Source organism: Piliocolobus tephrosceles, chromosome 16, assembly GCF_002776525.5.
Source record: "Piliocolobus tephrosceles isolate RC106 chromosome 16, ASM277652v3, whole genome shotgun sequence".
Taxonomy (NCBI): domain Eukaryota; kingdom Metazoa; phylum Chordata; class Mammalia; order Primates; family Cercopithecidae; genus Piliocolobus; species Piliocolobus tephrosceles.
This window is the reverse complement of record NC_045449.1, coordinates 69,226,338-69,247,590: the sequence shown is the minus strand read 5'-3', so window position 1 is coordinate 69,247,590 and position 21,253 is coordinate 69,226,338. Positions and strand designations below refer to the sequence as shown.

The 21,253-nt window shown below is 56.3% G+C and overlaps 1 protein-coding gene across 1 annotated transcript in view; it reads right to left on the bottom strand.

Annotated features, from left to right (window-relative positions):
• MYO15B (myosin XVB) overlaps positions 1 to 17,912 on the bottom strand; it is a 36,367-nt gene extending 18,455 nt beyond the window's left edge. The window contains exons 1-21 of the mRNA XM_026456790.1: positions 15,484 to 17,912; positions 15,039 to 15,102; positions 14,712 to 14,821; positions 14,482 to 14,556; positions 14,018 to 14,114; positions 13,650 to 13,753; positions 13,429 to 13,492; positions 13,189 to 13,302; positions 12,896 to 13,057; positions 11,137 to 11,250; positions 10,966 to 11,024; positions 10,753 to 10,885; positions 9,124 to 9,219; positions 8,780 to 8,911; positions 4,875 to 5,000; positions 3,842 to 3,919; positions 3,499 to 3,614; positions 3,367 to 3,412; positions 3,132 to 3,256; positions 860 to 977; positions 447 to 604 (exon numbers count right to left, since the gene is read on the bottom strand). Of these exons, the coding sequence (XP_026312575.1) occupies positions 447 to 604; positions 860 to 977; positions 3,132 to 3,256; positions 3,367 to 3,412; positions 3,499 to 3,614; positions 3,842 to 3,919; positions 4,875 to 5,000; positions 8,780 to 8,911; positions 9,124 to 9,219; positions 10,753 to 10,885; positions 10,966 to 11,024; positions 11,137 to 11,250; positions 12,896 to 13,057; positions 13,189 to 13,302; positions 13,429 to 13,492; positions 13,650 to 13,753; positions 14,018 to 14,114; positions 14,482 to 14,556; positions 14,712 to 14,821; positions 15,039 to 15,102; positions 15,484 to 17,642 (4,250 nt within the window). The 5' untranslated portion in view covers positions 17,643 to 17,912. The remainder of the gene's footprint in view (positions 1 to 446; positions 605 to 859; positions 978 to 3,131; positions 3,257 to 3,366; positions 3,413 to 3,498; positions 3,615 to 3,841; positions 3,920 to 4,874; positions 5,001 to 8,779; positions 8,912 to 9,123; positions 9,220 to 10,752; positions 10,886 to 10,965; positions 11,025 to 11,136; positions 11,251 to 12,895; positions 13,058 to 13,188; positions 13,303 to 13,428; positions 13,493 to 13,649; positions 13,754 to 14,017; positions 14,115 to 14,481; positions 14,557 to 14,711; positions 14,822 to 15,038; positions 15,103 to 15,483) is intronic.
• Between the last annotated feature and the right edge of the window lie 3,341 nt (positions 17,913 to 21,253).

Below are 21,253 nucleotides of genomic sequence, written 5' to 3'. Positions count from 1 at the left end.
AAAAAAAAAAAAAAAAAAAAAATCTCAGCTACGTGGGAGGCTTGAAGCCGGGAGGCAGAGGTTGCAGTGAGCTGAGATTGTGCCATTGCACTCCAGCCTGGGCAACAAGAGCAAAACTCCGTCTTAAAAAAAAAGAAAAGAAAAGAAAAAAAGATTATTCCCACAGTGTGGAAAACAGACTAGAAAAGAGAATGATACAGGAGTCAGGACCATAGGTTCAGGTGGCCTCAGCAGGTAATGAGTTTCTCGTGACTGGGGTATTCAAGCACAGGCTGCATGGGTACGGGGGGAATGCCGTCAAGGATGGTCACATGCCGATGGGATGGCACTGGGGCAGGATGACTTGCCTTGAGGCACTATGTTTCCCCAACCCTGCCCCACCACCTGGAGGATGAGCCCACAGCCTCACCCCACCCACTTCAGCCCTGGCTCCAATGCTTGCAGACCTGGCCTGGAACCCACGCATGCGAGCCTGCATCCGGGGCAGGACGCGTTGGCGGGAGATGCAGGTGTGGAAGATACGGTGCAAGTTGACCAGGGCCTGGGAGCGCTGCTGGTCCCGGAGCTCCTCCAGCCGCTGCCAGCCCTGCTCCTGCAGCAGGACCTGTGGGCAGAGGTGCAGGCTATAGGCAGGAGCCAGGTGCCAGCCCCGCCTGCTCTCCTTCTCTGGTCTCAGCCTCTTCCCTTCCAGCCAAACCATTTGTTCTTCTGGGGTGCTGGGGCCAGCCTGCTGCCCAGTTCTTCTGTCTCCCACCACTTGGATGGATCCCCAAATCCTGGGTTTGTCCCTTTGGGCCCAGAATGCATCTCTCCTTTCCCATTCATGCTGCCCTCTGCACACAGGGATACACACACCCACCTTGGTGGCTCCGAGGTGACAGAGAGGTGATTCGGCCCCCAGCACCTCGCTCAGGATGGAGCCACACTTCTCCCGGTCAGACAGGTCTTCCTGCCCTTCCGTCCCCAGGGCCTGGAACCTGCTCCAAGGATGAAGCTGAGGTCAGAAGAGCCAGAACCTCCTTTTACACTTTTTTTTTTTTTTTTTTTTTGTGAGACGGAGTCTCGCTCTGTTGCCCGGGCTGGAGTGCAGTGGCCGATTCTCAGCTCACTGCAACCTCCGCCTCCCGGGTTTACGCCATTCTCCTGCCTCAGCCTCCGGAGCAGCTGGGACTACAGGCGCCCGCCACCTCGCCCGGCTAGTTTTTAGTATTTTTTTAGTAGAGACGGGGTTTCACAGTGTTAGCCAGGATGGTCTCGATCTCCTGACCTCGTGATCCGCCCGTCTCGGCCTCCCAAAGTGCTGGGATTACAGGCTTGAGCCACCGCGCCCGGCCACTTTTTTTTTTTGAGACAGAGTTTCGCTCTTGTTGCCCAGGCTGGAGTGCAATGGTGCGATCTCGGCTCACCACAACCTCCACCTCCGAGGTTCAAGTGATTCTCCTGCCTCAGCTTCCTGAGTAGCTGGGATTACTGGCATGCACCACCATGCCCGGCTAATTTTGTATTTTTGGTAGAGATGGGGTTTCTCCTTATTGGTTGGGCTGGTCTTGATCTCCCGACCTCAGGTGATCCACCTGCCTCGGCCTCCCAAAATTCCGGGATTACAGGCGTGAGCCACCGCGCCCAGTCCTTTCACACTTGCTGTGTGACACCCTGAGCCCCTTGGTATTTATTCCATTTCTAGATCATTAAAAAATTTGGAAGGTGCCTGCTCTACGCCAGGTGCTCAGCTGGGCGCCGAGACACTGCAGTGAACTTGGGCAGGGATGGCCTCTGTGCTGGAGCTCAGGGGGAAAACAGGTGAACACGGTGTGCCCAGGAGGCATGAGGGCTGGTTCTGGGCCACGGGAGCAACAGGAATGTGGTTCCCAAGGCCTTAGTCTCCTTGCCACCCAACACAGTGGGTTTCCAGACAAGTTTGTGGGAGGGAGGGAGGGGTGTGGAAGGGAGGGAGGGGTGTGGAAGGGAGGGAGGGGTGTGGAAGGGAGGGAGCGGCATGACAGGAAGGGGTGGGTGGGGGAGTGTTGAAGGACACTTCACAGGTCCAGATCGTGGTACCAGTTTGGCTCAATGGACACTCAGTAGTTAGTCCGTACCAAGCAAGCACTCTGCAGGTTCTGGGGACACGTGGGTGACAGTCTGTGGTCACGGGATGCCACAGTGCATCAGGGAATGGCACAGATCAGCAGACCTGGTCTGTGCTGGGTGGAGAGCTGTACCTCGAGGTTCCTCTCACTCAGCTTCCGGGCTCAGGGCTTCTTGTTGGAGGTGACAATTGCCGTAGCTGGTAGGTTTCCAGATGGCAGAGACTGAACATGCTCCGCCCTGGAGCTTCTCAGGATCTGACTCAAGGCTGGGCACACCCATCCCTACTGCCTGCCTTCGGCTCAGTCCCCCAACCAGGCCATCCCCATTGCCAAGGCCATCACAGGCTAAGGAAGTCCGCAGAGCCCTGGGGTGAAGCTGCTGCTCCTAGCAACTGCCCCCTCCCTTCTGGGCAGCCGCCAGCCCAGCTCGGCTGGACATCAACGAGAAGTGACTCCACCTGCCCACTCTGTCCCTGTCCTTGGGGGAAACTCCAGCCCTTCAGAGGATTCCCAAGAGGTCATCCAGTCAATAGCCAAAGGCCAGATAGGCAAACAACAAAACAGACAGTGTCACCAGCTTTTCTCGAGGTTTCTGAACTCTGGGAACAAAGCCGCCTCCGGGATTTCTGGCAGTTCCGTGTGCCACCCCGCCCCTCCTGCCCTTCTGAAAGGCTCTTTTCTCACTCCGTCCCCCCTCCCATCTCACTGCTTCAGCCTGCACTTCCTGGACAGCTGCTGTGGGTACTAGACTGTGAGCCCCGCCCCGGGCAGGTACTGCTCCCACCTCATCTCTGGCGCCCGGGCATCGGCACAGGAAAGGTTTGCAGAGAGGAGGAGGAAGGCATGGAGGGATGGTGAATGGTAGAAGAGAGCGAGATGGAGAGAGAGAGAAAGAGGATGAGAGGACGAGGAGATAGAGGGAGGGTTGGGTGCTAGGCCCAGTCCTGGGCAGAGTGAGTCCACCTCCAATCGGAAGGACCCCCAGGGCTGCTGGTCACTCCCGGGGCCTCCTTGTCAGTCCTGCCCTGAGGTGCTGGGCCCCACCTGGCCAGGAAGGCCTCAAAGGGCACACGCACGGGGAAGTTGGCACTGCGGGTGCCCACGGCCTCCAGTATGGCTGCCTGGTGCAGTTGCTCTGTCACATGTCCCACGTCAAAGAGGCCTGGAAGCTGTGGCCACAAGACAGAGCCAAAGACAGCTGGAATCAAGGGGCCTGGAGCTGTGGGGAGGCAGGTGCAGGGCGGGGGAGGGCCCTGAGGCCAGTTGCTGGGGAGCTCACCTTTCCAGGGTTAGGGTTGAGGCACTGGATGAAATAGACATGGCTCCTGATGAGGGAAAGGGGGGTCACTTGGGCACAGACCAGTGCCCCATATAACTCCCTGGGGTCTGGTGTGGCTGCCGCTGTTCTCACCTGCCCAGCCGGGCTATGAGGTCCCCCAGGGCCTGCTGGAAGCGAGAGGCCAGCGTGGGTCTGCCTCGCCCTCCCCTGGACTGGGGCTCTGCCTCCTGGAACAGGCTGCCCACCAGCTGTGGGGGTGAAGAGCTGAGCCAGCTGGCTGCTGGGGCCTGCCCATCCACCCTGCAGCCCAGGAGAGCCAGAATGGGCCAGCCCTCAGCATCCAGACCCTGGAAAGCTCAGCCCATGGCCCAAGGTGCCACAGGCTTGAGGGCCAGCCCTCGGGCAAGAGCACCCAGGGGGAAAAAGACAGAATTGGGGGACAGAGTATGGAGCAGATGGGGACCTGGAAGGGCACCTGGAGCTGGCTCTGGCCAAGCATCTCCACCACGGCAGGGTCCAGCTGATCCCGGTTTCTGTTTAAAAACTTGTGAACCTGCAAGAGACCATGCAGGTGGGGAGGGAAGCGGAGAAAGGGAGGGGAGCAGGAACCAAGGAGGGGAGGCTGGGTATGGAGGAGAAGAATCCACCCTCTCCCCAAGTGACCTGAAAGGCTGCCTTGGTGATTTTCCAGTCCTTTAGCTAGCCATGGAATGTCACTGGACTTCCCATTCCACTCCATGGAAAGGTCCAGTCCCCAGCAATACCACACTCTCCCCACGGGGGCTTTAACCTATGCTAGTCAATAGGTTCACTAGACAAGAACGTTGCCTGTCTCTCCATGTTAAAACTCTTCGGATCTACATTTTTCTAGCTTTCTTGAACTCCTTGTATTTCTTTTTTGGGGGGCAACTCCTGGGTAGTTCGTAGTTTTTCTTCTCCAAGCAACGTGTGCCATCTCCTCCAGGGAGAGCTGATTCTCCCTACTGTCCTTCCCTTTGTTCCAGCCCCCACTCCCCCATCCCCAGTGCCTCTCCTCCTGGGGTAGGCATGCGTGCAGCTTCCTGGTAGGCATAGAACTCAGAAGGGGGAAGGGAAGTTCATTCAGCGAGCACCTACCATGTGCCAGGCACCTGCCAGGCCATCTCCACATTAGTACATCTAACCCTCACAGCAATGCCAGAGCTTAGGTCTCCATGCCCATTTCACAGGTGAGGAAATGGAGGCTCGGAAGGTGAAGCAAACTGCCAAGGTCATCAGGTCCCATGCTTGTGCTCTGCCCACTTGCCTGGAGGGCCCCAAGGCTTCCACTCCCTGACCCCGTAATTGTCACCTAGAACTCAGTAAACCATGCTCAGAACTGGGCAGGGCCCATGGCTCAGGTAGGGGCAGGTGTCCAAGCCTTGCAAGCGGCCTCCCCACACCCACTCCTCTCCGCTGTTGGGTGACTCAGCTTGGGAGGGGACACTGCCCTGGCTGATTCACCCTGGTCTGTCCCTGAGGCCAGGTACCTGGTAGGTGACAGTCCCTGCATAATGTTGCACGGTGAACACGGGCAGGGGCAGCCGGGGCTTGGCATAGCTGGGGTGGTCACCATGGTGATAGTGGCTCTTCTGGAGGAAGGTGTGGTCCGTGGCCTAGGAGAGGAGCCACGCGCTCCCTTCACGCCTCTGCACGAGCTGTCCTTGCCTGGATGGTGCCCTCTCCCGGTGAGCATGAGTACTGCCTACACTGACTATAAGGGCAGGTTTGGCTACCCTTATAGTAGCTTTGGAGGCTGAAGTGGTCGGATCATTTGAAGTTAGGGGTTTGAGATCAGCCTGGGCAACATCGTGAGATCCTGTCTCTACAAAAAATTTAAAAATTGGGCCGGGCACGGTGGCTTACCCATGTAATCCCAGCACTTTGGGAGGCCGAGGCAGGCAGATCACAAGGTCAGGAGTTTGAGACCAGCCTGGTCATCACAGTGAAACTCCATCTCTACTAAAAATACAAAAAAATTAACTGGGCATGGTGGCAGGCGCCTGTAATCCCAGCCACTCGGGTGGCTGAGGTAGGAAAAGCAATTGAACCCGGGAGGTGGAGGCTGCAGTGACCCGAGATGGTGCCATTGCACTCCAGCCCAGGCGACAGTGCGAGACTCCAACTCAAAAAGAAAAAAAAGATTAAGAATTAGCTGGGTGGGGCCAGGCGTGGTGGCTCATGCCTGTAATCCCAGCACTTTGGGAGGTCAAGGCAGGTGGATCACCTGAGGTGCGGAGTTCATGACCAGCCTGGCCAACGTAGTGAAACCCCGTCTCTACTAAAAATACAAAAAAATTAGCTGGGCGTGGTAGCTTATGCCTGTAATCCCAGCTACTCAGGAGTCTGAGGCAGGAGAATCGTTTGAACCTGGGAGGTGGAGGTTGCAGTGAACCGAGACCGCACCATTGCACTCCAGCCTGGGCAACAAGAACCAAACTCCGTCTCAAAAAAAGAAAAGAAAAGAAACAAGTAAAATTAGCTGGGAGGAAGGAATGATTGAGACCAGGAGCTTGAGGCTGCAGTGAGCTATGGTGGTGTCACTGCACTCCAGGCTGGGTGAGAGTAAGACCCCATTTCTAAAATAAATAAATAAATAAGTACCAAAAAAAAAAAAAAAAAAAAAGAAAAGAGGCCGGGCGCATTGGCTCACGCCTGTAATCCCAGCACTTTGGGAGGCCGAGGCGGGCGGATCACGAGATCAGGAAATCGAGACCATCCTGGCTAACATGGTGAAACCCCGTCTCTACGAAAAATACAAAAAATGAGTGAGAAAAAAAATTAGACGAGCATGGTGGCGGGTGCCTGTAGTCCCAGCTACTTGGGAGGCTGAGGCAAGAGAATGGCGTGAACCCGGGAGGCGGAGCTTGCAGTGAGCCGTGATCAAACCACTGCACTCCAGCCTGGGCAATAGCGAGACTCGGTCTCAAAAAAAAAAAAAAAAAAAAAAAATCACCTTCAAAAAGTAACTCAGTTGGGAATGACAGTAAGAGTCAGTTAAAACACACATACACAAACACACACAGTAACTCAAGGGCAGGTGCAGTAGCTCAGGCCTGTAATCCCAGCACTTTGAGAGGCAAAGGTGGGAGGATTGCTTGTGCCCAGAAGGTTGAAAACAGCCTGGGCAACATAGCGAGACTCCACCTCTATTTTTTAAAATATAAAAATAAAACTAAAAAGTGACTTGGTTGGACGTTATTTTACTGAGCTAGTGAACATAAAATAGCAAGTGCATGGGGGGACTTGCCTAATGTTACGTAAATCAGAACTTGAGTTTAGGGTAACAATTCCAGGCTCAGCACCCACCTCGGACTCAGAAAATGGTACATGTCACATAAGATAGACCTAAGTGATATTGCTGAGCCTTGGAAAACCATGCTGGGGGATTCCAAAAGTGTTGGGACCTCAAAGACTCATGACAAGTTTTAACAAAATGTTATGAAATGTGAACTGGGAGAAACAATCATTTATAAATTAACATGCTCTTAATTATTTAGTACAAGATTTTACATATGTATAAGTATTAAGAAATGAACATTATATATTATATATTAATGTGACCTGCTATATTATACATGAAGACATGTATTACATTAATATGACAGGGATCAATGAACTATTAAAATAACATATTTCATGATTTTACCATTATTTTTCACCTTTCATTTTTTTTGTTTTTTGTTTTTTGTTTTTTTTTGAGACCCGGAGTCTCGCTCTGTCATTCTCCTGCCTCAGCCTCCCCAGTAGCTGGGACTACAGGCGCCCACCACTATGCCCGGCTAATTTTTTGTTTTTTGTTTTTTTTTGAGACAGAGTCTCACTCTGTTGCCCAGGCTGGAGTGCAGTGGCGCGACCTTGGCTAATTGCAACCTCCACTTCCCAGGTTCATGCCATTCTCCTGTCTCAGCCTCCCAAGCAACTGGGACCACAGGTGCCCGCCACCACGCCTGGCTAATTTTTTATATTTTTTAGTAGAGACGGGGGTTTCACCATGTTAGCCAGGATGGTCTCGATCTCCTGATCTCGTGATCTGCCCACCTCAGCCTCCCAAAGTGCTGGGATTACAGGCGTGACTGCAACCTCTGCCTCCCGGGTTCACGTAATTCTCCTGCCTCAGCCTCCTGCGCCTGGCTCACCTTTCATTTTCAACCACTAATTGGGAAAATGTGGGAAAGTCGCCCCATGTTCAGGATCTGTGGAAGTTATATTGAGCTTCCACAGAAACTCCTGCACCACATTCCAGCCACAGCTCCTAGAGGCTCATGACCCCCCCAGCTCTCACTGTCCCACAAACCCACCCACAGAACTGTGCAGGGGTGATTTTGTATTTGGCTCTGCGTGCTTTTTTTATATATACATATAATTATTTTTTTTGAAACAAGGTCTCACTCTGTCACCCAGGCTGGAGTGCAGTGGCATGATCATGGCTCACTGCATCCTTGACTTCCTGGGCTCAAGCCATCCATCCACCTCAGCCTCCCAAGTAGCTCTAACTATAGGCTCGCACCACCACACCAGGCTGATTTTTATATTTTCTGTAGAGACAGGGTTTTGTCATGTTGGTCTCAAGCTCGTGGGCTCAAGGGATTCACTCACCTTGGCCTCCCAAAGTTCTGGGATTACACGCGTGAGCCACCGAGCTTGGCCAAGGCCTGTTTTTTTAAATTAACATTTATCTCCTGCTGCACTGCAGGCTGTAAGAGGGGAGAGACTGGGTCTAATTTTGTTCACTTTCTATCCTTAGCACAGTTCCTGGCACAGTTATTCATTCATTCATTATTTCCTTCACACCTGCTGCAAATAGAGCTCAAACCTTTCAGACAGGCACCCACCCTTGGGGAGCCCAGTCTAGCGTGGGAAGGAGTCAGTGAATGAATGGACGCTGTGACTGCATGTGGATGCGTGCTGAAACGTGACACAGGGACGAGCCTGCTATTTAAGTCTGAGCAGGCAGGAGGCAGTCAGGAAGCTTTTGTGGAATGGGGGGCATGATGCCCTGGGGCTTGTCCCGGACTGGTCAGAAGCCTCAGTAGCCACCTGGCCACAATTGTGAGGGACCCGCAGAGGCCCTTCATGAGCCCCGTGTAGTCCCCACCACCTTGCCCATCGGGCACTATTGTCCCCCTTCTGTGGCAAGTACACGAGGAACCTCAGAGGACAGATGTCATGGTCAAGATCACCCGAGACAAGATGTGAATCCAGCTCTGTGGGAGACCAGGGTTCTTCCCCTTCACTGCTGTTGTCCCAGGCTGTGCTGAGGAACTGTGGGCAGGGTCTCTGGATCCCATAACCATGTCCCCTCTGGGAGGCTCTGCCAGCTATAGCCTGGACACCCAGGGCCACCACTCCTTCTTCCCGACACTGGATGGGGGGTCACCACCCCGGGCCTCACCTGGGACAGCCATGTCTGGGCATCCAGGATACTCAGGAGGCTGTGGGGCTGGTCTACCAGGAGGTCCAGGCAAGACTCCCTCGGAGGCTGACGGACAGGCACCCAGGACAGCAATTCCCGCCGACACTCCTCCTGGGAATAGCCGGCATTTGGCCATTTCGCAGGAGCAGGGATAACCCTCCTATCTTATGGAATAGTACATTGAGGCTCAGAAGACTGAGATGCCTCATGGAAAGGGATCTTCCAGGCAGAGCTCTCAGTTCCTGAATTTCCTTCACCAAGGATGGCTTCTGCCTGGGCAATGCCTAAGCAGCACCCGACACGTTCACGCCCAATCCCCTTACCTCTTCCTGCGCCAGCAGCATCTGGCTGGAGAAGAGCTGCAGGCGCTCGCTGGCGAGGTTGTTGCACAGTTGCTCCAGGCCATTCACCCGCAGGGCCTGGGGGCATGCGGCAGTGAGGTGGGCACATGGGGCTGGCAGGGGCCAGCACACAGGCCTGTGCCCTTCCCACCACCCTAGAGGCTTCCTTCATTCTGGCCAGGGCGCAGGGATGAGTAATGCCCAGGGATGGTGCTGTGTAGCCAACAGGCTCAAGTCCAAAGGCTCCAGCACAGCACATGGGCTACCTCAGCCCCGCCCAGCCCAGCCACAGGTCCCTCTAGTTGCCCACACCCCTGCCCTCTGCTGCAGCACGCCTGCGAGCCTTCGGGCCTCCTGTCACGGCCATCCTGTGGCTTGGAAGGCGCCTTTCCCTACTAACTAGCAGGCTGGCTATCAGAGTCCCGCATCCTCATGAGCAGGATTCCAGGCTGCTGCCTCCAGGAAGCCTTCCAGGCTTCCTCCTATAGGGATTACAGGTGCCTTCCTCTGTGCTCCCTCAGCACTCTCCTAGGAAGCTTCATGCAGCTTTGTGCACCCTTGAAACACACACACAGGAGCTCGGCTGCACACACAGGCCACCGTCACCACCAGCCTCAGGGAGGGCACGGTCACAAGGACACACTAGAGTGTGGGACAGAACAGGGGGCCCTGAATAGTGCCCGTCCAGAGACTGAGGGCAGGGGCCACCTCCTCTCCCTCCAGCCCCCTCCTGGCTGTCCTGAGGCGGCAGAATCCTCTGTAAAGGGATGTAGAGTCTCTGCCAACTCAGACTGATGGGGGACTCTCCCTCTTCCCTTTCCTCCTAGCGTGTGGGAAGTGGGGCTGCGGGCGGGCCCACCCTGGGGCCTCTGTCTTCCACTGCCTTTGAGGCTCCTGTGTCTCTGCAAGGCCAGGGAGGACAGGCCATGCTGAAGGCAGGACCGGCCAGAGTGGGACAGAACAGCTGCCCCAGAGCACACAGCTCTCTCATGGACCATGTCTATTAAGCCTCTGAAACTCACAAGGTAGGTCCTGCGGGGATTTCTATTTTATAGATGGGAATGCTGGACCTCAGAGAGGTTCATTCACTTGCCCAAGGCCACACAGCTAGTGAGTGGCGGGACCACTCCGAACCTCTGCTCTGTCTGCTGCACTAAGCAACTCCTCCCAGCAGGAGGACAGCACGGGCCAGGCTGGGGCTTGTGGTGGGCTCCAGCCATCCCAGAGAAGCCAAGAGCACTCCCAGCCCAGGCTGCCCAGCCCAACACCAGAGAAGGGAGCAGAGGCCATGCTTGGATGAACGTGGGCGTGGGGCGGGGGGCACTGTCCTCTGGAGGTGAGTGGAAGCAAGAACTCCAAGGTGCGCAGCCAGTCCGAGTCCTCAAGAGACTCTAAATCTCCAGAGGCGGCCCTGCTCCTTTTCCTCTCCATCCCTGCACCCCACCCCAGCAGGCTCAGCCCAGCAGATGCAGAAGGAGCCCTGAAGGCGCCCTGCCAGACAGGCAAGCACCTCGCCAGCATCCCCAGGGAGAGCTGGAGCCGTGGGGGTCCCAGAAATCCATCAGAATTATATGGGTGCCCCCTTTTCTGGGCCCCACCCCAAGGGGTGACCTCAAAGCCGTAGGCATCCACGACGGTGATGGTACCAATGCTGCCTCCCTCCCCTGGTGGTGCCAGGCGTGCATTGGTCCGCCTCAGAAGCCGGTGGAAGAGGCGCGAATACAGGGCCTTGGCCAGGGCGTCCCTGTAGACATGGCGGGAGGGTGAGCCACGTAGAGCCGTGCCCCAGGCCCTGCTCTGACTCTCACCCATCTCTAGGGTCACCTGGCATCAATGGCGCCTTCCACGGGCAGGGATCGCGAGACCTGGCCATAGGGCGTCTCCTGGAGGGCAGAGGAGGCACAGCTGGTATGTCAGACCCGCAGCCCTCAAGGTGCTTACTCAGCCTGCGGGTCAGCCAGGCCTGGCCCCTCTCCCCAGGACCCTCGGGCTCACCGTGACCCTCCTGGTGACAGCCCCCTCCAGGCACTCTGGTGGTACCCGCAGCAGCCGGGCTGCTGTGTGGATCTCGGCCCAGCTAGACACAGCAGCCACCTCCTGGGACTCCCGCTACACAGAGAGGCAGGGACAGGGAGAGCTCTGCTTCAGGAATGCACACACTCCCCAGGCAGGGCAGGCCAGGCTTTGCCCGGCAAGTGGCCCTGTCACCCAAAGGAGAGATATGTCACATGAGGAGATCTGGGCCGTTAGGAGCCAGGCTGTGGTTCTCAGGGCCCTGAGTTCGAGTCCTACTTTCCCGCTTCGCTGGCAGACAGCTCTGGCCAGGCTCCTTCCTTCCTGCGCCCCCATGGCCTCACTGCTAAAGGGGAAGCAGTAACCCTTGCTAGAGGGTTGTCTCACAAACTAAATTAGAAAACAAATGCAAAGTGATCTACACAGTGCTGGGTACATAATAGCTGCTTCTTCACTTTTTTTTTTTTTTTTGAGACAGGGTCTCACTCTGTCACCCAGGCTTGAGTGCAGTGGCATGATCACAGCTCACCGCAGCCTCCACCTCCCAGGTTCAGGTAATTCTTTCATCTCAGCCTCCCCAGTAGCTGGGATTACAGGCGCATGCCACCATGCCCAGCTAATCTTTTTTTTTTTTCTTCCAAGACCGAGTCTCGCTCTTGTTGCTCAGGCTGGAGTGCAATGGCGCGATCTCGGCTCACTGCAACCTCCACCTCCCACGTTCAAGCAATTCTCCTGCCTCAGCCTCCCAAGGAGCTGGGATTATAGGCATGTGCCACCACGGCCGAATAATTTTGTATTTTTAGCAGAGACAGGGTTTCACCATATTGGTCAGGCTGGTCTCGAACTCCTGACCTCAAGTGATCTGCCCATCTCGGCCTCCCAATGTGCTGGGATTATAGGCATGAGCCACCACGCCCGGTCTGACTTTTTTTTTTTTTTTTTGAGATGGAGTCTTGCTCTGTCACCCAGGCTAGAGTGCAGTGGCACGATCTTGGGTCACTGCCATCTCCGCCTCTCTGGTTCAAGCAATTCTCCTGCCTCATCTTCCCTAAGTAGCTGGGACTACAGGCACGTACCACCACACCCAGCTAATTTTTGTATTTTTAGTAGAGACATGGTTTCAGCATATTGGCCAGGCTGGTCTCGAACTCCTGACTTCAAGCGATCTGCCCGCCTTGGCCTCCCAAAGTGCTGGGATTATAGGTATGAGCCACTGTGCCTGGCCTAATCTTTTGATATTTTTTGTAGAGACAAGGTTTTGTCATGTTGCCCAGGCTGCTCTAGAATTCTGAGCTCAAGTGATCCACCCACCTCAGCCTCCCAAAGTGCTAGGATTACAGGCGTGAGCCACCACGGCCAGCCTTTTTTTTTTTTTTTTTTTTTTTTTTTTAAATAGAGATGGGGCCTCTCTATGTTGCCTAGGCTGGTCTCAAACTCCTGGCTTCACACGATCCTCCTGCCTTGGCCTCCCAAAGTGCTGGGATCACAGGAGTGACCCACCATGCCTGACCATAGCTGTTCACCTAATGCCATCTTAGGGGTGGCAGCTTAGAGGCACAGACATCGGGAGAGTGGAGAAGCTCTAGGTCTCAGCTTTCTCATCTACACAGTGGGGCTCTACCTGCTTTTCAGGGCAGCCCAGCGCTCTGTAGTCTCCTACACACAAGCATTTGGCGTCATCACCACTGCCCTGATTCTGCAGACCCAGCATCCCGATGGCCCCTGCCCACGGGGAGCCCACCTCTGAGGAGGAGAAGCAGATGTTGCCCAGCTGCAGGACGGCGGCCAGCACAGCCCAGACGCCATTCAACTCCTCCGGGCACAAGCCCAGCCCCTGCAGTGCCTTCACCAGCCCCTCAAAGTCCTGGGCATCCTCCTTGCCTTGGAGCCTGCAAGCCTGGCCCTGTAGGGCACAGCAGGGGTGAGGGGGCGGGGCCTGCCACCCCATAGCCTCCTGCTACTTCTCAGACCTCTGGGCCAAGATCCTCCTCTGGGCAGGCCTTCTCCCCACCGCACCACAAGGGCTCACCATACCTGGTTGAGGTAGTAGTAAGTCTCTGGTCCCTGCAGGGAGAGCCGCTCCCGCTCTATGGAGTCCAGCCCTGCCAGCAGCTCGTAAAAAACATGGAAGCTCCGCTCAGCCTGGGCCTTGGGGGCAGGACTGGCTTAGGGGCTCAGTGCCCTAGGGGCTCAAAGGCCACACCCTGACAGTGGCACCCTCTGCCCTTCCTACTCTGGGAACTGGGGAGGGGTGGATAGAAGGGCCGCCCTTACCTGAAACACCACCCTGGAGGTCTCAAGTAGATAGTGAGACACAGAGGCTCCCACGATGACCCCTCTGTGGGCACAGAAGATGGGTGTGAGTGCCCAGGATGCAGACCACCCAGGGGCCCCGTGCACAAGAAGCCCTACCAGGGTCTGGACCCCAGGGAAGCAGCCCAAGGACCCAGCAAGGGTAAGTGATCGTAGGTGCCCCCTGTAACCCTGCCACTCACTGCTGTAGGTAGAGGCAGAAGACCTGGCCGAAGCGGCTGGCATTGGCATTGAGGATGGTCTTGGCATGGCCAAAGCTGTTGAGTATGGGTAGCACATCCTCCACCTGTACAAGGAGGGGTCTTCAAGCATCCCTGGGCAGCAGTAGCCCCCACCTGCAGGCATCCCAGCTAGGGGCAGGTCCAGGGAGGCCTCAGTCCCATCAGAAAGGGCAGTGCCTTCAGCTGACCCCAGGAGACGCCAGAGGCCTAGAGACCACCCCTCTCCTGGCTGAAAGGAGAAAGATAATCCCTCGGACATGGTCAGCTGTCTCCTGGAGGGAGACAGAGGGCCAGCTCGGCCCATGAGGTGCCTCCAGCCTGGCCCTCACCTGACACCCTCGGTTCCCCGTCTGATCCTGCTCCAGGCTGCTTAGGAATTGCACAATCTTTTTGGAGGCTTCTGTCTTCCCTGAGCCGCTGTGCCCACTGCAGCGGGAGGAGCTAAGGATGTGTTGGTTGGTAGGGTCTCCAGGGAGGGGCACGTAGGACCACCCCACTGAATCCAGGAAGTGGGATGTGCCACCCAGAAGTGACAGCTAGCCTGGAGAGACCCTCAGAAATGTGGAAAGATAGTCCCAGGGCATGGAGAGACCCAACAGAAAGAAAAGTCCCCAAGATGCCACATTCCAGGGGCTCATGCGATGATTTCAGCTGGGAGCTCGGCTCTGTGGAGTCCAGAACTGTAGCCCAGCAATGGAGCAGACCAGTGGCTTCCAGGGAAGACCTCAGGCCCCACCCCATCAACCCTCAGCGTGGCCCGTGGGTTCAGCCATGCAGGATGGCCACCACTCACCGCAGGAGGATGCATGGGTCCTGCCCAGTATGCTGAGCCAGGTCATAGGCTGATGCCACGATGGCAAAGATGTGTCTGAGGGAGATGAGAAGGTTGCCAGACATGGGGACCTGGAAGCCTCCGAGGTGTAGCAGAGGTACTCACAGGCCCTGGGACCTCAGTCAAGGGGACATGCAGGGACTGGGCTGCCTGGGAGGTGAGCAGAGGGTCAGTGGGGCAGAGCCACATACGGGGTGGTGCTGGGAGCCTTCCTGGGGTTGTAGCTTGCTTGGACCTCAGGTGAGAAGAGAGGCAAGGGCCGGTGGGGGTTCAAAACAAGCAAGAGGGGCCCCCCAAAAGTCTGGGGAGGAAAACAAGCTGTCATCAGAGTGTGGAGGGAGCAGGGGGAATGTAAACAGAGCCCAGCCCCCCAGTCCTGCTCTGCAGGGCTCCAGAGAGGGTTCAGCGCCCAGCCCGGGGAGGAAGAGGAAAGAGAACCTCCAGGGGTGCTGGGGAGCCCTCTGTCCCCAGAGGAAAGGGGATCCCGGCCCACTGTCCCTCCCCGTGGCTCCCCATACATAGATTCGGCCCAGGTGAAATCTCTTCTTGAGGCACAGCAGCACAGAGCTGTCACACATCAGCCTGTGGGGACAACAGGGTGGAGGGATGACAAATTGTGGCTGCAGGACGTTGTGAGTTCTGCTACCCACTACAGGGACACTTCGGGCAAGTCATTAAACCTCCCAGAGCCTGATCCATAAAATGAGGGCCGGGCTGTCAAGTAATGGGGAGGCTACAAGTAGGGCTGGCGCTGACCCAGAAGGAAGCTTTGTACTAATTAGAAAGGCAGTCCTGGGGAGGTAGCATCTGTCGCCCCTCACCTGCCCCTTCCTGCCAGGAGGGTTCAAGCCCATCCTTCTAAGGATTCAATAAGGGTCTACACGCAATTCATAAAGATGAGGGCAGGGTGGGTATGAGGAGCTGTGAGCCGGGGATGGCAGCTTTGGCACCGAGCCCGCTCACCGCAGGCGGGCCAGGTCCTCCATGTCTTCTAGACCGTCTCCGAGGCTCCTGCCCTCGGCACCGGGGAAGGGTGGCGCCTCCAGGTCCGGCCCGCGGCTTAGCTCCAGGTCCCTCTCCAGCACCGCCTCGTCCTCATCCTCGGGTTCCCACCGCTCCCTCAGGGACCCGCGGAGGCCCGGGTCTCCCTCCTGCTGCAGGCGGGTCTCCAGGGCGAGTCGGGGCAGCAGCACGGCGGCGCCAAGCCTAGGACCCTTGCGGGGACCGGAGCCCTGCGCCCAGTGCACCGGGGGTTCGTCGTCCAGGATCTCCGACTCCGCCTCACTGCTGGAGCCGCTCTCGTCGAGCGAGGGCCCGTCGGGGGCAGTCGGGGCGAGGAGGGAGCCGCGACGAAGCCCGGAAACCCCTTCCCCACTCGCCCTGCGCCCCTCACTGTGCCCCCCTGCCTCTGCACGAGGCCAACCTCGGCCTTCCCCCGTGGGGGCATCTGTGGACGCTTCTTCAGAGCTGCGGCTGCTCGACGCCCGCCCTGCCCTGTGGATCCTGGGGAACACGACTGCGAACTTGGGATCTGGAGTCCCGTCCTCCTGATCGAAAGTGTCGTCGGGGACTGGGCTTGTCCGGACCTGCGAGGGGCGCGAGAGGACGCCAGGAGGAGCCCTCGGCGTCCCCAGCCCTACTAAGCCGGCCAGGCGCAACGCTAGACGGTACCGCAGCCCCGGCTCAGGGCGCCGCCCCTCGCCCGCTCTCTCGCGGTCCCGCTCCTCCTCCCCTCTCTCGCGGCCCCGCCCCTCGTCCTCTTTCCCGCGGCCCCGCCCCTCGTCCCCTCGCTTGTGGCCCCGCCCTTCATCCGCTGTCCCGCGGCCCCGCCCCTCGCTTCTTCTCCCGTGACCCAGCCCGTCGTCCGCTTTCCCGCGGCCCCGCCCCTCGAACGCTTTTCCGCGGCTCCACCCCTCGCTCGCCCGTGGCCCCGCCCCCTGCCTCCTGCCCTCTGGCGGCCGCGGCCGTAGCCGAAGCCGCCGCCGCAGCCAGCGCAAGAGGCCCAGGGCTCGCGCTACACTTAGGAGCCGCTCCTTGAGGCCAGCGCGGCTGGGGCCCACAGCCTGGGAAGTGGCTCCTGGCGGGGACCTCGCGAAGAGCCTGCGGACCACCAGGAGGGCCGCCAGCGGGGCTGGGTCCTCCGGCCCCGCTCCCGCTGGGGCTCCTGCTTCGCCCTCCCCTGCCTCCGCTGGCACCCGCCCCGCCGCCTTTCCGACCGGGTGGCGCGGAGCCCGGGCCGTCAAAGCCTGCATTGTTTCTGGCTTGGCGCCCCGCTGCGCCCGGTTGTCGCTCGCGTCCTGGGCTGGCCCGGTGTTCCGAGGAGCCTGCGAGCTGCCCTCGAAGGTCCTGGAGGCCATAGCTGCCCGGGGGCCCCGTCCAGGTCCGGTCTCCAGCAGACTCGAGTCGGAGTCCCCCCCGGAATGCTCACTGGCTCCAAGGGGCCCCGTCCCCGACGACCTTTCCCGGCCCCAGGGATCTGCGCGGGGCCAGTCGCTGTCCAGGCCGTCGCTGCTTGGCTCCAGCGCTGACTCCGGCCCGGTTTTTGTTCCTTCCGAGCCCGTGACCGTAGGCTCCAGGGTGGGCCGCGGCTCCCGGGCTCCGCCGCGCTGGCTGCCGCTCTCCTGGGCCTCGCGGGCTTCGCTGTCCGGACAGGAGCTGCCTCCGTTCCCACCCGACGTGTCCCCATCGAGGCTCCGGGGCGCCCGGCGGCCTCGCTGAGCCGAGGGCCCCCGATCTTTCCCCTTCCTCCTACGGCGGCCGCCCTGCCCTTCTCCTCGGGAGAGGCTGCCTTCCAGGCGCCCCCTGCGGCCGCCCCTGGGCCCGCGTCCCTGACGCCGCGCGCTGCCTTGCCTCTCCTGGGCCTCTCGGGGCGACCCAGCCCCTGGGCGTCTGCAGCCGCCGTTCTCCTCTGCGGTGGGCTTCCTGCGGCCACCAGCGGTTCCCTGGCCCCCGGCGGTGGCGGGCTCGGCGGCCGGTCTCGCCCTGACCGCCTGGCCGCGATCGGATCGTCGTTCCTGACTGGGCGCGCCGTCCGCGCTTGCCGACCCCGACTCCTGCTCCCCTGAGGCCGGCCTCCCGGGCCTCGCCAGGCGCTGGGGCGTTTTGCCCTGGTTCCTGCCCATGGCTGGCCCAGAGGAAACGGGCTTCGCGACGCCGGGGTCCTCTCCCCTCCCTGGGTATCTGCCCGACCGCGGTGACCCTCTGTGCAGTGCACTACCTCGGCTCTGCTCTCGCAGGGGCTACAGGCTCCTTCTACTCCCCAGGGTGCCCGCCTTACAGGACCATCAATAATGCAGAAGGCGGCGGGTCCTGACCCCCTCGGCCAACAATGGAGCAGAGGCTCCCAGGAAACAGGAGACGCTGCAGCTGCGGACAGGGCAACCGTGCCACCAGGAGGCGCTGCCAGCCAGGCCAGCCTGGCACCGCGCCAGACTGAGGGGGGGGCCCATGCTCCATTCCCACTTCAGTGCTTGCCCAGCAGGGAAGGGCCCAGAGAACCTGTCTGGACCTCTTCCTTCTGGGGGTTCCAGGGGTCTGGGACCAGGCCCACCCTGGCACATGGCAGCACTCCATGAGTCGTTAGGGTTTTTGTTCAATTGTGGAATAAATACAATTTACCGAAAAGTGGATAAACCATAAATGTACATCTTGAACTGGTGTAAAACATGCCTGTCTACATCCTTGGAGTTATGGAACAGGACCACACTCCATAAATTCCTGATTGCCCCAATGTGTGTGTTTTTAAAATACCTATTTTTAAAACAGGTAATACATTCACATCATTCAAACATCCAAACATCACAAGATAAAAGTCTCCCATTCCTGACCCACAGCATATTCAGTGCTCCCCTGAGGTTACCCATTTCTGTATTTCCTTGCAAAACTTTCCATGCTGGCCAGGAGTGGTGGCTCACGTCTGTAATCCCAGCACTTTGGGAGGCCGAGGTGGGCGGATCACGAGGTCAGAAGATCGAGACCATCCTGGCTAACACGGTGAAACCCCGTCTCTACTAAAAAAACAAAAAAATTAGCAGGGTGTGGTGGTGGGTGCTTGTAGTCCCAGCTACTATGGAGAGGCTGAGGCAGGAGAATGCCGTGAACCCAGGAGGCAGAGCTTACAGTGAGCTGAGATCACACCACTGCACTCCAGCCTGGGCAACAGAGCAAGCTCTGTCTCAAAAAAAAAAAAAAAAAAAAAACTTTCCACGCAGAGAAAAGCAAATATATTTTTCCCATTTAGCATAAGTGGCAGCTTATGTAGCTCAGGGGTCTCCACTTTGCCTTTTTCACTTAACAATGTAACCTGGTGATTTCATAATAATACCATAAAAAGCCAGCCTGCCTTCCTCCCTTCTCTCCTCCCTCTCTTCCTTGCAAATAAATGCACCATGGTTGAACCAATTCCTTATTGATAGGTTTTTATATCTAAAGTGGATCCTGGCCAAGCGAGGTGGCTCACACCTGTAATCCCAGCACTTTGGGAGGCCGAGGTGGGTGGATCACCTGATGTCAGGAGTTCAAGATCAGCCTGGCCAACATGGTGAAACCCCATCTCTACTAAAAATACAAAAATTAGCTAGGTGTGGTAGCGCATGCCTGTAACCCCAGCTACTCAGGAGGCTGAGGCAAGAGAATCACTTGAACCCAGGAGGCAGAGATTGCAGTGAGCTGAGATTGTCCCACCCTACTCCAGCCTGGGTGACAGAGCAAGATTCCCTCTCAAAAAAAAAAAAGTAGATCCTGCCTTCATCTCATCTTTTGCCTAAGTTACAGCCAATATTGGAATAGAATTTCGCCAGCATCTGCGTAGAATCAACTATGAGTAGAATTGCTGCACCATAAGGCACATGCATTTGCAATTTTGAGGTTTCCAAATTTTTCTCCACAAAGGTTGTGCCGATTTATATTACCACCACCACAACAGGGGAGACCACCATTCTTTTCCAACACTCTGAAACATGACAAAATTTCAGTGCCGCTTTGAAGAAATAAGATCTAGTGTTCAATAGATCAGTAGGATGACTATAGATAACATTAATCCATTGTACATTTCCAAGTAGCTGGAAGAGAACTTAGCTAGAAGAGAACTCTTGGGAGAAAAGCTGAGTTTTGGGAGAGACGCTGAGGCAGGGCTTGCATGTCTGCTAGACTTGAGCTCCTTGCTTCTAGCACTCCCATTATCTCAAGGAGCCATATGTTTCTTGTTCACTTGATACACTGTTTCCTTTCAACCCCCACATCCTCACCACCGGTTTCTTTATTTGAGCACCAATAAATAGCCTGGGCTCCCAGAGATAGAGGCCTTTGCAGCCTACACAATTGCGATGGCCCCCTGGTCCCACTTTCTCTCTCAAACTGTCTTTTTCTCATTCCTTTGACTCCGATGGACTTTGTGACTCCCATGACCTGGTGTTGGGTCTGATCACCCCAACAGAAAATGATTCAAATGTTCCTAGTATTAAAAAAAGAAAAATAGCCAGGTGCAGTGGCTCATGCCTATAATCCCAGCACTTTGGGAGGTCAGGAGATCGAGACCATCCTGGCTAACATGATGAAACCCTGTCTCTACTAAAAATACAAAAAATTAGCTGGGCATGTTGGCACGTGCCTGTAGTGCCAGCTACTCAGGAGGCTGAGGCAGGAGAATGGCGTGAACCTGGGAGGCAGAGCTTGCAGTGAGCCGAGATTGCGCCACTGCACTCCAGCCTGGGCGACAGTGTGAGACTCAGCCTAAAAAAAAAAGAAAGAAAAGAAAAATAACATGACAGATACCCCAATTTTGATTATATGAATATATCAAATTATCACATGTACCCTCCAAATAAGTACATCTAATATGTATCAATAAAAAATAATTTTAAAAAATAAAATAAAGGCTGGGTATGGTGGCTCACGCTTGTAATCCCAGCACTTTGGGAGGCCAAGACGGGCGGATCATGAGGTCAGGAGATTGAGACAATCCTGGCTAACATGGTGAAACCCCGTCTCTACTAAAAATACAAAAAAATTAGTCGGGTGTAGTGGTGGGCGCCTGTAGTCCCAGCTACTTGGGAGGCTGAGGCAGGAGAATGGTGTGAACCCAGGAGGCAGAGCTTGCAGTGAGCTGAGATTGTGCCACTGCACTCCAGCCTGGGCGACTGAGCGAGACTCCAAAAAATAAAAAATAAAAAATAAATTAATTAATAAAATAAAATAAAAATGGACTGGGTGCAGTTGCTCATGCCTGTAATCCCAGCACTTTGGGAGGCTGAGGCAGGCAGATCACGAGGTCAGGAGATACAGACTATCCTGGCTAACAGGGTGAAACCCTGTCTCTAGTAAAAATACAAAAATTAGCCGGGTGTGGTGGCGGGTGCCTGTAGTCCCAGTTACTCAGGAGGCTAAGGCAGAAGAATGGCGTGAACCTGGGAGGCGGAGCTAGCAGTGAGCCGAGATTGCACCACTGCACTCCAGCCTGGACAATGGAGCAAGACTCCATCCCCAAAATAATTAATTAATTAATTAATTAATTAAAATAAAATAAAAATAAAACAAAAAAATTAATTAATTAAAATAAAATGAAATAAAATAAAAATAAGCCTCTTTAAGTTCATTTCTCTGTGAAAATAAGCAGCTCTCCCACTCTTAGAGCCACTTTGCCTCCTTTTCTGAGACCACTCTTTTCTCATCCTTCCACATCTCTCTATTCGGTGTGAGCAGGTTTGTTTCTTTTTTTTTTTTTTTTTTTTTTTTT